The sequence below is a fragment of the Macaca thibetana genome, chromosome 12 (genome assembly GCF_024542745.1).
Source record: "Macaca thibetana thibetana isolate TM-01 chromosome 12, ASM2454274v1, whole genome shotgun sequence".
Classification (NCBI taxonomy): domain Eukaryota; kingdom Metazoa; phylum Chordata; class Mammalia; order Primates; family Cercopithecidae; genus Macaca; species Macaca thibetana.
In genome coordinates, this window is record NC_065589.1 from 68,064,421 (window position 1) to 68,078,981 (window position 14,561).

General features: G+C 36.8%; 1 protein-coding gene and 1 pseudogene across 5 annotated transcripts in view; one reads left to right on the forward strand and one right to left on the reverse strand.

Moving 5' to 3' along the window:
- The window catches only part of CHN1 (chimerin 1), a 199,089-nt gene that overhangs the window by 143,112 nt on the left and 41,416 nt on the right, over window positions 1-14,561 (forward strand). For 3 of the 4 annotated variants that reach the window (XM_050751783.1, XM_050751785.1, XM_050751784.1), the window contains one exon: window positions 10,093-10,170. In XM_050751783.1, the coding sequence (XP_050607740.1) occupies window positions 10,093-10,170 (78 nt within the window). Of the gene's footprint in view, window positions 1-9,310; window positions 9,340-10,092; window positions 10,171-14,561 lie in introns of those variants that run through there. The other variant, XM_050751786.1, reaches the window with a different exon arrangement.
- LOC126932705 (deoxyuridine 5'-triphosphate nucleotidohydrolase, mitochondrial-like) lies at window positions 6,145-7,019 on the reverse strand (annotated as a pseudogene). Its single transcript, XR_007718283.1, has one exon. The product of XR_007718283.1 is annotated as a deoxyuridine 5'-triphosphate nucleotidohydrolase, mitochondrial-like (transcript).

Here is a 14,561-nt window from a genome sequence, read left to right on the forward strand (position 1 = left end):
AGAGTTCTGATACAGAAGTCTCTAATGTTTGACTTAAAATACATTTGAAATTTTTGCTTGATTGTTGAATCTGGTAGTTACTATAAATTCAAATACAGCAGTAGTAAAAGGCCTAGTGATCTGAAAGGCACTAGAATATAAATGCTCCAGAAATTTATTCAAATGGCAGCCTTTCAAAAATGGCATGTTAACAATAGATAATATGAGAGGCAGGATAGTCTAGAGGAGGAAGACAATTTGATATCAAATAGACATGGGTTCAAGTCTTACTTTCATCATGTAATAGTTAGGTGACCTTCAGCAAGATACTTAATTTATCTGAACTTTTGTTTCTTCATCTACAATAGTGTTTCTTTAAGTCTTTAAAGTATACAATTCTTAAAAGTCTCTAAGTATACAATTCTCATCTATAAAAAGAGAATTGTAATAACTACCTTACTGGTTGTTTTGACAACTAAACTATATCATACATGTAAAGCATTTACTAGTACAGTGCTATGCAATTGTCAGTTAATTAATGGAAGCTGACATGTTGTTAAGTACCTTGGAATATATTTCACTCTTGACTCTAATGGAGAAAAAATAGGTTACAAATTATAATTCAGGAGATGAAGGTAGGAATTTGCTTGAATCCATAAATGTTTATATTATAACTTGATATTGGAGGTTTCAGGAAAGCTGTGTTTGTGCCTCAATTTTAACATTTTATAGAAATTGCAGGATTTCGCTAAACCTGAACCAGAAACTCATATTACCCAAGAGTTAATCCAGTTACTCAGCACCTTCCGAGTCATAAGGGTCATGCCAGCTAGAACATTCCTCTGTGGTGCTTTTTGGATGGATTGTTGACTTAGCTTTGATAACTGGAGCATTGTGCTAATGATTCTATGGTATCACCTTGATGTTACAAAGGAGGTGGCTGTTTGTGTTACATGAGGTCCTTCCAGTGTCCTAGAGAACATTCTTACTATAAATAAGTACTGACATTCAATAGTTGGAGAATTATTTCTTTGGCTTAAGTCTCGATTCCACATTAAAAACTAGATATTTGTGGAAAAGAGAGTATAATCGGTCATTTGTAGTTTAGTGTGAATTGATAAGACCCTTTCCTATAAGCAGGATTTGATGGGATTACTGAGTTTGAGAATGGATGTTCTTTTAATTATAAAATTGCCAGAAATAAGGTAAGGTAAAAATTGCAGAACAGTGATGCTTATAATGTGATAATGTGTCCCTAAACTATTGGTTATAATTTGACCTGAGCTCACATTGCATAGAGCAATGACCGTAGGTCTTTAATCCATATCATAGTCACAAATTATGCTAACTCTTATCTTGGAAATGTAGGTCCTTTGACACAAGGGAAGGGAGGCAAACTTCCATTTATTGATTTACTTTCTGTGCCAGAAATAATGCAAAAATGCTTCCCACATAGTATCTCATTTGATTCTTAATAATTCTATACCATAAGTATTTTCAATTCATTTTACATATAAAGAAACAAAGACAGAAATAAATTAGTTACTTGACCAAGGAGGTGCCACAGCGAGTAAATGACAGAGTTAAGGTTAGCGCTTTTGTCTGGCCCCAGAGCCCTTGAGTTTCCTATTTTACCACACTTGGTGAAAATGAGAGGCTAGCTCAATGCAAATCCAGTATTTGTGGATTTTTGTTTATTGGACAAACAACAGGGTAGTAAGATCAGTGGGAATTTATTTGAAAAACAGTGAATGTGTTCCTTTTCAAGGTCACCTATTTCACCTTCTATTTCTTATTCCTCACACTGCTCCTCTACCCCACCCCTTACCTTTTTTTTTTTTCTTTTCAGTGACATAGGCAATGTACATTGTGGCTTAAAATGCATGTCTCTTCACAAACAGGTGAAAAGTAAGGTTCTCAGGTTGGCACTGGGTAAAATTGATCATTGTAATTATAATCACAAAACAGTATTAAAATGAGAAAAATAGAATATAGTATTTTAAACACTTTCTTGTAAAATGCAAAGATCTGCTATGAAAATTTGATCATATTTTTTGAAGTATTAACAGTACTTTAAATTTTTATTTGTTTTTTTACTCAGCTTTGATTGTAGATACAGGGTATACATGTGCAGGTTTGTGACATGGGTATATTGCACACAGGCAGTGAACGTAGTACCCAACAGGTAGTTTTTAGATGCATCCCACTCTCCGCCTTCTAGTAGTTCACAGTAGCTATTCCCAAGTTTATGTTCGTGCATGCTCAGCATTTAACTCCTGCATGTAAGTGAGAACATGCATTATTTGGTTTTCTGTTCCTTCATTCATCTGTTTAGGATTATGGCCTCCAGCTCTGTCCATGTTACTGCTAAGGACATGATTTTTTTTTTAAATGGCTGCATAGTATTCCATAGTGTGTATGTACCACATTTTCTTTATCCAGTCTACCCCGATGGGCACCTGGGTTGATTCCATCTCTTTGCTATTGTGAATAGTGTTGTGATGAACATGCAAGTGCATGTGTCTTTTTGGTATAATGATCTATTTTCCTTTGGGTATATGCCTAGCAGTGGGATTGCTGGGTCAAACAGTAGTTCTGTTTTAAATTATCTGGGAAATCCCCAAACTACTTTCCACAGTGGCTGAACTAATTTACATTCCCACCAACATTGTGTAAGTGTTCTCTTTTCTCCACAGCCTCGCCAGCATCTGCTGTTTTCTGACTTTTTTAGTAATAGCATTTCTGACTGGTGTGAGATGGTATCTCACTGTGGTTTTGATTTGCATTTCTTTGATGATTAGTGATGATGAACATTTTTTCATATGTTTGTCAGCCATTTATATGTCTTCCTTTGAGAAGTGTGCATGTCCTTTGCCCATTTTTTATTGGGGTTGCTTTTTGCCTGTTGATTTGTTTAAATTTGTTATAGATTGTTACAGACTTTGGTTATTCGCCCTTTGCCAGATGCATAGTTTGAAATATTTTCTCCCATTCTGTAGGTTGTCTGTTTACTCTATTGATAGTTTCTTTTGCTGTGCACAAGCTCTTCAGTTGAATTAGGCCCACTTACCAATTTTTGTTTTGTTGCAGTTGCTTTTAGGAATTACACAAAAATTATTTCCCAAAGTTGATATGAAGAAGGGTATTTCCTAGGTTCTCCTCTAGGATTTTTATAGTTTGAAGTCTTTAAATCTTTAATCCATGTTGAGTTAAGTTTTGTATATGGTGAAAGGTAAGGATCCAATTTTCATTCTTCTGCATATGACTAGCCAGTTATCCCAGCACCATTTATTGAATCCTTTTCTCGTTGCTTGTTTCTTAGGGAGTCCTTTCTTCATTGCTTATTTTTGTCAGCCTTGTGGAAGATCAGATTGTTTTAAGTGTGAGGCTTTATTTCTTGGTATTCTGTTCTCTTCCATTGCTGTCTTGGTTACTATAGCCTTATAATTTAGTTTGAAGTCAGGTAGTGTGATACCTCCAACTTTGTTCTTTTTGCTTAGAATTGCTTTGCGTAGCCAGGCTCTTTTTTGGTTCCATATGAATTTTAGAATAGGTTTTTCTAATTCTGTGAAGAATGATGTTGGTAATTTGACAGGAATGGTGTTGAATCTATAAATTGCTTTGGGCATTATGGCCATTTTTATGAATTGATTCTTCCAATCTATGAGCATGGAATGTTTTTCCATTTATTTGTGTCATCTTTGATTTCTTTCAGCAATGTTTTGTAGATCTCCTTGTAGAGATCTTTCACCTCCTTGGTTAGCCGTATCCCCAGGTATTTTCTTTTCTTTGTGACTATTTTAAATGGGATTATGTTTTCGTTATTGGTTTTGTTTTGTGTGTGTGTGTGTTTTGTTTTTTTTGTTTTTGTTTTTGTTTTTTTTTGCAGACAGAATCTCTGTTGCCCAAGCCAGAGTCCTGTGGTGCAATCTTGGCTTACTGCAACCACCGCCTCCCAGGTTCAAGTGATTATCCTGCCTCAGCCTCCCAAGTAGCTGAGCTTACAGGTGCCCGCCACCACGCCCAGCTAATTTTTGTATTTTTTTTTTTTAAGTAGAGAAAAAAGCGGGGTTTCATCATGTTGGTCAGGCTGATCTCAAACTCCTGACCTCAAGTGATCCTCACACCTCAGCCTTCCAAAGTGCAGGTGTGAGCGACTGTGCTCAGATGGGATTATGTTCTTGATTTGACTCTCAGCATGGACATTATTCCTGTATAGAAATGCTACTGATTTTTGTGCATTGATTTTGTAAACTGAAACCTTCCTAAAATCATTTATCAGTTCTGGTAGCCTTTTGCCAGAGTCTAATTTAAGGTTTCCTTTAGTATAGAATCATATCGTCAATGAAGAAATAGTTTGACTTCTTTTTTTCCTATTTGGATGCCTTTTCTTTCTTTCTCTTGCCTGATTGTTCTGACTAGGACTTCCTCCTTGCCATTTTTATAGTCCTCCTCTCTATATTGCAGATGGTATGGACAAAGGTAGAAACAGAGGATTGTGGAATTCACCCATTCTCCATCCCATTTTCCAGGCCTCATTCAGATGAACCTACAGAATTGATATCTGTGTCAAGGATGGGCAGGATCACTGGTTGCAATGGCTGACGCCTATAATCCCAGCACTTTGGGAGGCTGAGGCTAATGAATCATTTGAGCCCAGGAGTTCCAGACCAGCCTGGGCAACATGGGAAAACTCCATCTTTAGAAAAAAAAAATACAAGAATTATCTGGGTGTAGTGGCATGTGCCTCTAGTCCCTGCTACTCGGGAGGCTGAGGTGGGAGGATCAATGGAGCCCGGGAGGTTGAGGCTGCAGTGATCTGTAGTCACACCACTGCACTCCAGTCTGGGCAACAGAGTGAGACCTTGTCTCAAAAAAAAAGGATGGGCAGGATCAGGTCTGACAACAGGTCAAAGATTCCCAGTCAAAATAACAAGCTAGATACTGTTAATGTTTCTATCAAGAATGACCTTGTGAGATATGTGCCCAACCAGTTTAGGCTCCCACCCAGTTAAACCATTTCTTCTGTTTTGTAGAGCCAGAATATGAGAGGTGCTATATGCCTAACACCTTATGTTATATACTACTCTCATAAGGTAGCAGAAAGAGCTGTTAGGCTTTGAAGACAAAAGATGGGGATTCTGAGCTCAGACCTCCACATCCTGACTGTGTGACCTTGAGCAACTCACTCTGTGAGCCCCAGTTTCCTCATCTCTAAAGTGACCATTATGCAACATACTTCCCAGGATGGCTGTGAGAACAATAGATAAGACAGCCTTGGGAAGCATCAAGCAGTGTTCCTGGATCCTTAACAATACTGAGTATCTCCTTTTCTTGCCGCTTTCCACTTCCCGCCTAACCCTGCTTCCTCAGCTGGCATACATGTCATTATATGCCTTTTAAAAATTAGGATTAGATCCAGAGTATGAGTAACTGGGTAGGGACAAAACACAATGGGAAGGGCAGCGTTTCCAGGCATGCTTATGTGGTATAGACCTAAAGCAGATTACAGACTCCTTGAGGGCAGGCACTTGTGTCCTATACTTACACTATATACCTACAGCTAACATTGGGCTCAGCAACCCTGTAATCCTATCATTTATTGGTTACTTACTCCCTGCAGATAGTGGTTTTTGTTTTTGTTTTGTTTTTGGGTCATTTCTTTAAACTTCCCAGTAACCTGTGAGACAGGTATTATTATTCATATTACATAGATGAGGTAACCAAGAAACAAAGCAGAACTCCCAAGGTCAGTATTCAAACTTCAGTTTCTCTGATTTTAAATCATATTTTCTTCTTTATACCACACTGCCCCACAATAAAAATAACTGCCTTCATTTGGTTTTATTTTTTAACTAAATATATATTGAACCTTTGTGTAAGCTGTATGCTAGATTCAAGGTGTGTAGAAATATATATAAAGCCTAATTCTATATAAACAGCTACACAGATAACTGATATGAAGTAGAACGTGGTAGTCTCATAACTAATGAACCAGTGAAAGACTGTGAGGTTCACAAGTGGATGAGATCACTTCTAATTGGTGTGGATTATCAAAGCCATCACATAGGAGGGGGTGTTTGAATTGAGCCTTGAAGTCTGCATTTCCTACTACATGCTAAACTTGAGATCATAAGATCTTGGTTACTACATTTTTCTTTTTTTTTTTTTTTTTTGAGTTAAATACAGGTTTTTTTTTTTTTAATCTGACATTTGATTTTAAGAAGACACTTTACATCAGGTCACCACAAAGCAGATTTACATACAACCATCAATTGCAGAAAAACAAAGTTTCTTTTTGATCCAAACACAAAAAGCTTTGTGTTTTATTTTTTTATGATCTCTTCCTTGACCATAAAAAAAAAAAAAAAAAGTAAAAAATGCAGTACTTTTCAAAGGCGAAGCTAGTAAGTTTACAGAAGTGCAAAACACCAAAACACTTTAAGCAAAAACTTTTTTTTTTTTAAGAAAAAGGTATGACTTCTCGTTTTCTGTTCTTGGCATAAATTTTAATTCTTTCCAGTGGAACCAAACCCACCTGAACCCCTTTCGGTGTCATCCAAAGCTTGAACTTCTTCTAGTTCTGGATAAAAAATCCGTTCGCAAATGAGCTGTGCAATTCGATCACCCTTTTTGACTTCAAACTTTTCTTTGCCAAAATTAAACAGTACAACACCAACATTTCCTCTATAATCTTCATTTATGACACCAGCTCCTACATCAATAAAGTGTTTTGCAGCCAAGCCTGACCGTGGAGCTACTCTTCCATAACACCCAGAAGGGAGCGCTATCTGAATGTCCGTTTTCACAAGTGCTTTCTCCATAGGTAGTATTGTGTAATCATAGGCACTGTACAGGTCGTAGCCCGCCAGAGCCCCGGGTGGGGGCCGTGGCGTGCTCGGAAAGCCGGGCAAAGCGGAGCTGCATGCCGCCCTCCTCTGCAGGCCGGGGCCGCTTACTGGGTGAAATGGCGGGTGTCTCTTCAGAGCAGGGCATGGCAAAGCCAGAGGGCGAGAGAGGAGAGCGCCCAAGGAACAAGAGAGCGCACGATGAGTTCGGTTACTACATTTTTCTTACCATCCTTTGATAATTACCGCTAGTCTGTCTTACCATCTATTGCAACTCCTCAAAATTGAAAGAACGTAACTAGAGAAACCACCTTGAATAGAATCAGAGAGAAGACTCCATGGTTTCCTCCCATTTTCTCATCTGGGTGAATATAGCATAGTATTTATGAGCCCAAGCCCACCACATACTAGCTGTGCAACTTTGGGAAGTAAACTGTAGGTCTCAGCTCTTTCAACTGTAAAATTAAGATAATTTATGCCTCATAGGGTTTATCTGTGGATTCAGTGGGATTCTATATATAAAGTGCTTAGTTGGGTATCTGGAATATATGTGCTCAATAACTAGTAAGTGATAACCATAATTAATAGATTCTATATCTAAGTAGATGGAAATGTACTAGATAATGTAAGCATGAGTGATACACATTTGTCTAGAATGTCAGACTATTGATTATATTGGTTCTGAATTTTAGAGTTAGCAATTTTTGTTATTTACAAGTTCTTCACCAAAATTAATGCAGAAGTGCTGTTACTGCCATGTTGAAGGCATAATAGTGACCAAACCCTTAGCCATTTGAGAGTAGCCAATGCTGTTTTCATCCTGAGCTATTGTTTTCTATCTCCTTACTGCCCTAGGTAGCTGTTCAGATTGCAGTTAATCCAGTATTTCTTGACTAAATAGAACATTACTCAGGAAATACAGTACAATCTGTGGAGTCTACAGTAGACCTTACCTCTGAATGACAAAATGTTTACTTTTACCTAGCTATAAATTTTCTGGGTAACTATCATGAATATTTTTATGCTTGGTTGAATTTAGTAGCTCTAGCTGAAGAACCAGGAATGATCTATAAAATAGGATGTTGATCAAAAATACTCAGAAAAAAGATGCTACTTTGGTTACATGTGTGATTGTTTTAACTTAGTAACTTGATATCAAACATTGTTGAAGAAAAAAATTTACTGTTCAACTTGCCTTTGGAGCTATTTTTTCTGGTTCCTACTGAGAACTAGTTAAACTTAACTTTAGGCTGTACATGTCTAGAGTCGGTTGGCCTTTATATTTTTAGTCATCATGTGACAAAATAGGTCCAATCTGAAAAGCAATTTAGGCTAGGGAAGGAGACTTTTTCCATTGCATTTCTTCTTGCAGTGGGAGCATTTTATGTCTCATATGAATTATCTAAGTATACAAACTTGTGAAATTGAAACTCCTATGTAAATACATTTTGCCTTTTATTTACTTAGACATAATTTTAGAAGAATAAAAGGGACTAAAGACTCAAGTAAACAAAAATAATTTGAGGATGTTTAGAAAATCAATCATTTGTTATTTTCAATGTCTAGCATATCTTAAGAACCACTCCATGCCCTAATTAAACTAGAATATGCACTGGGCACATACCCCCTGTAGATTATGAAATCTGAGATTAAAGTGTTTACACTATAAATATACTGAATCCATTTAAATGTATAGAGAATTTTAGATGCTTTAAATACAGTGTAACATTGGCATGATTATTGGTTTAACTTTATTATTATAGCATGAGAAATAGATGATGGGAGGTAGTTAGGGAACAAAAATGGGAAATTTAAGCATCCTGTAGCACCTTAGTGAAAAAATGTGGGTATTGCTCCTAAATCAAGTTGTGCTAAGTCTCTCACCTAGCCACCCTGTTGCTACACCAGCAAACAAAATATATCTGAGTCCTATAAGTAGTTACACTACAACTGGGACCTGTGCAAATAAGGAATTTTTCCCAACTGGCTTCCACTATGACCTGGCCTCAAGCTCTCTGAATAAAAAAAAAAATGTTGAGACTAGAGAATTAAAATAATGGTTTCTTCTATGTAAGTATAGCCCACAACAAAACTACTCGTAATACAGACAAAACTGACCACTCCAAGCTATTAGCAATGTGATATGCATGCTCCTTGTTCTGCATGAAAATAGTACGATACCTAGTTAAATATTTTTCATCAAAATATTCACCAGTTTTTCCTCATCTTTAATAAACTTTGGTTTTGGTTAGCTAACATAATGAACAAAGGATACAGATTAGCCTTTCATAATTTACGTGGCAGTGGTGCATTATTTCTAAAACCTAGTGCTGTATGTATGTTAATTTTCCTCTGCTTTTAATAGGTTAAAAAAATTCCATTTTGCAGTAATGCATGACTCATTCATTTCTCATTACCTTCCCACTGATTTTTTTTTTTTTTTTTTTTTTTTTTTTTGCCTTGAGCCAGCAAGAAACTCTTACATGAGAGGAGGGAGAAACAGAGAGACAGAGTGAGTTGAGGAATACAGTACTTAAATACTGTTGCTTGATTTTCATTGGTTATCTCCTTTCTTACGGTGGCCAGTCTAATGCAGCCTTCCTTGTGAAATCCTTCCCTTCCCCCCACCTTCCCTGCTAGGGGCTTCACAGGGTGTCTGTTGCTAGAAACTGATTGCAGGCAGTATGTAGGCATCTTTCATTCAGAATGGACATTAATATCTTGAATAGAGAAGAAAGCTTTTAGAAATGTATCATTTGTCAAAATTGCATGCCTTTTAAAAAGCGATAGAGAGAGATGCTGAGTGTTTCGTATGTTAGCATCGACTCTTTATTTCTGTTCATACTCAAGTTTTTAGAAGCTAGAATATAGATCCCTTTAAGAAAAAAAGGAAGAAAGAAGAATTTGCTGGTTAGTCGACCTCAGTTTAAGAAGTGCTTCATCCTCCTCCTCCACCTCTCCGTGGTGTTTCTCTGCAGCTCTCTGTAGGTTAGGGTTCCGTGCTGCCTGGCAGAATGCTCATGTGTTAGCTGAATAGATTTCATCGACAGACATAGACCACTATAGGTTTTCTTTCCCTGTGAATTCCAAAATGCCATCCAAAGAGTCTTGGTCGGGGAGGAAAACTAATAGGGCTGCAGTTCACAAATCAAAACAAGAGGGCCGTCAGCAAGATTTATTGATAGCAGCCTTGGGAATGAAACTGGGTTCTCCAAAGTCGTCTGTGACAATCTGGCAACCTCTGAAACTCTTTGCTTATTCGCAGTTGACATCACTTGTTAGAAGAGCAACTCTGAAAGAAAACGAGCAAATTCCAAAATATGAAAAGATTCACAATTTCAAGGTAAGAATATTTGCTTTTAGTCTTTTAAGAAATACACATTACTTGCAATATATAATATTAAAGGAATATCTTCTTATGTCTTTTTAAAACTAGGATGACTTGACTAAAATGTTCTTGCTATTTAAGGACTGAGATGTTTTCAGCCTGATTTTACTTAAGGAATAGCTGAATAAAGCTAATAGAAATCCAACCCCGTTTTTCTCTAATGCTGTTTAATACTGTTTTATCAATGTGTACTCACTGGTAAAAGTCTTGCCCGATATTTAAAAGGTCTCAGTTAATGATGATTTTGGCATTGTTTTTATTTGTGATACAAATGTGTCTGAATACCTCTGTTGGAGATTTTATGAGAGGATTAGATCTGTGTTTCTGGTAAAGAGCTTTGGATATAAGAGGCATGTGCTATTGCATCTGGATTGAGCAGATGGTTTGCATTTCTCATAGTTTCTGTCTATTCTCCCCTGTTAATGAATTGACCATGATGAAAGGAGGATGGCTACCATGGGACTGGTGATGCTGCTGACACTAGCAGCTTCTCTTCACTTTTTGAGTATTTGCTTTCACCATGTATGCGTGTGTATGTGTAGTTTTTAATTATTGTGTTAATGTGGTTTATCAACTGTACTTGAATTTTCTTTCAAGGTGATATGTGTGTTGATTCGAGCTGTATGTAGATCTTGTCTGTATTTATAGCATGATATAAGGCCTTGAATTTCTGTCCTTTGCAATCTAATTCAGAGATTAAACAACGTGAGGTCGTGCATAAGGAGACCCAGTTACATTTAATAGGTAGATGCACTGGCATTTCTACAGTAACTTCCCAATAGTTAGACAACTTTATGATGCGGTTCTTGAGACATGAATGTTCTTAGTTTAGACAAAATATCATTAGGTTTTATTTTAGAAAGGGAATAATTTGGTTTCAAAATGTGATAAAGCTGGAAATCGTGATCTTTCATTTATTTATTAATTTATTCAACATTTACTCAGCACCTATAATGCACCAGGCTCTGAACTAGATAATTTCATTCCACATTTACAATTTATTCTGATTTTTAACACCAGTATTTATTTTACTCAATTGCTAAGTACCAGCACCCCCCCACCCACCCACCCATATGCTCTGCATTTTCCATAGTGAGGAATAGGTTTTTTGTGCTCTTCAGATCATTTTGGGATAAAGGAGAAATTACTTAATAATGTTTCTTAAGTATGTGGGCTATGTAAAAATTGCTAATATTTTAAAATAAATAACATTTTCTTCTTCTTTAAACATATTAAGGACCTTACCTTTCAAGCAATATCTTGATTTAAAATGAAAAAGAGGCAACTTAGTAAATTAAATACCGGATAGAAAACAGATATCATATGTGTCTCTAGCTTTCACTACATCTTTCATTTAGGAACCTAAACAATACATGCAGGCTTCTAGGCCTCAGTTTCTTCTTGCATGATATACAACCTGGTCTGACAGGATTTTTATCAGGAAAATGACCCCAAATAAATCCTTTTGCCAGTATGAAGTTATGCCACAAAAGAAGTCTTTAGGTTACTAATAAAGAAGAAATTATAGGTACGCTGTTTAGAAATGGCTGAGATCTTAAATATATCTCCAAAGATGTACTCTGATTTGTTCAGCAAAAACCTACTAAGAATGCCATTTGAGTAGTAAGTCAAGTTCCTTATACATACTTTTTATCAATATTGATTAAGAGCAACTAGGAGGTCTATTCAAGAATTTGCATAAACAAACTCTTTTTGTGGTTGTATCTTCCAGTTGTTTCTCAATTTTAACACATGACTTTAATGAATAAATTCTGTATAGCCAGAAAGTTCTGACCCTGCAATCAATTGTGACTCTTAACCTTGGTATCTAAACTGCTTTAAAGATACTTGTGTGTTTTTTTAAGCCTTAAAAAATAGAAAGCTTCTTCATTCTCTGGAGCTGAAAAATAATGAAAACCAGCTTGGACTTTTTAAAAAAGAGTATGCTCAAGAAAGAGCTCATTTTAGACAATAAGTTGCATTACATATTATTTAGAGCTGCTTATAAGGTCAGGAATCTCAGAATTGACTCTTTCCGTTGAAATTACTCTGTTTTTTAAAAATTGTTTCTGTGGGGTGGCATTATAAAAAAAAAAAAGAAAGAAGGGACGAAAGTCATACTTGACTTCCAGGAACATCCCAGACTCTGTGGCAGGCGCAGTTCTCTCCCACACAGACGCTCGCTTAGAAGGTCACTGATTGTGATACACACATCTATATGTGTACAGTTCAGAAATTTATGTGGGGAAAAACCATAGCATTTCCATGATGATAATCATTCATGTGTCCTTGCTGTTAACTATTTTTCTATGGTGGTAAAAGTGTATTCTGTCACAAGCCCACTCACCAAAGCCTCATTTCAAGGTGGTTTTCTTTTTTGCTTCTTGAACTGCCTTGTTATGTAATAGTGCTCTGTGGAGTCGAACAGCTGTCAAACCTTATTTCAGGGAGTGAAGCCAAGAATGCCTTCTACCTTTGGTGAAAGCACTCACCAAGGTGAAAGCCAAACAAACCAACTGGACCTAACCTCAGCCTACAGACAGGCGTTTGTTTTTCAGTTTTGGGTTTTTTTTTAGTAGAATAAAACAGGAAGGCTTCCATTTTGCTATGTTATGTAACACAGTCTTTTTTTTTTTTTTTTTCTATTGTTACTTATAAGGATTTGAGAAACCTTCTATCACAAGAAGGATACTTATATCCCTTAGGGAGGTTATTTTACAGATAAATGCACCAAATCCTCTAAAAACTATTACACTAAAAGTTATATACATCAATTAGAGAGAAAATAATTGTAATTGTCCCCTGGATCAACCTCTTAAGAACTATCTCATCCTAATACAACATACAACACACACACACACACACACACACACACACACACACACACACACACACACAGAGAACAAAACAAAGCAACCTCTAACATTAAAAATAAAACTCAGGCACCCCTCCAGCAATGATTGTGCCCTGCATTCTGAGGCCTTCTGAGTAAAATGATAAAAGAAGTCCCAACCTTTGCCCTCAGGAGCTTGCTTATTGTATGCACCACCTTGGGCCGATTACTTAATCTCTCTCTACATCGGAAAAATTGAGTTCCCTGTACATGTAGATACATGGTAGCCACTATTTTTGTTACTACAAATACCCCTAAGTGGTTTTTTTTTTTCCTGAATCCATACTGACATTTATTTATACTTAAGGGTTCATCTGAATCCTCTTCTTCCTGTCCAGTTGCAGAGATTATGATGTGATTGAAAACCTTAGCATGATTGTGGGGGCTGTGCCTAGTTCTCAGGCAGAGTTAGATGTTGCATAAGAATAGCTACATTTGGCCAGGCGCAGTGGCTCATGCCTGTAATCCCAGCACTTTGGGAGGCCAAGGTGGGCAGATCGAAAGGTCAGGAGATTGAGAACATCTTGGCCAACATGGGGAAACCCCGTCTCTACTAAAATACAAAATTAGCCAGGTGTGGTGGCATGCAACTGTAGTCCCAGCTTCTCTGGAGGCTGAGGCAGGAGAATCGCTTGAACCCAGGAGGCGGAGGTTGCAGTGAGCCAAGATCGCATCACTGCACTGGGCATCAAAAGCGAAACTCCATCTCAAAAATAAATAAAAGCTACATTTTTCATGCACTACAGAATACAGTGAAATCCTCTATATTTATTTTACTCTTTTCAAATTAAACTGTTAAATGTTTCATTTGGTTTGTTGCTTAATTCAGATAGCTCTGTAAAATAAAATCAAGAGCAGGCACAATACAATAACAACAGAAGCTAGGCTACTTAGGCAAATTAAGTAATTAAAAGAAAACAACATTAAGAATTATAGTGAGTAGATACTAAAAATATGAGTTTAATTTTTTTAAGGTAGTCTTGAATTAGTTGTCAATTTTCATTTCAGGTACTTGCATTCTTCATATAAATGAAAGATTTGAGATATTATATTAATAGATTTAATGTTGCCAAGATAACAGGCAAACAGTGAATCCTGAAATGTGAATTGATACTGCAATTAAAATAACACTGTCATGTGAACCTTATAATAGTTAATAAAATTACTGGTTCAAGACCTACTAGGAAAAAGAGATCATACTGAACCCAGCAATCCTGGCCAACAGACTGGACGCTGTGCGGTCTGATGAACTGAAGGGCGGCAGTGGCCGGCACTCCTGCTGAGGGTAGTCCTTCCTTTCCTCCCAAGGACGTGGGCAAATCCAAGCCCCCTTTGGTCTTTATTTGATTCACATTTATAATAAAATAAATACAAAGTGAATGAACAAATAAAAATAATTTTAATATGAACTGTGAAGTTAAACCACATAGTCTAAGGGTTCTCTTACAGCTCT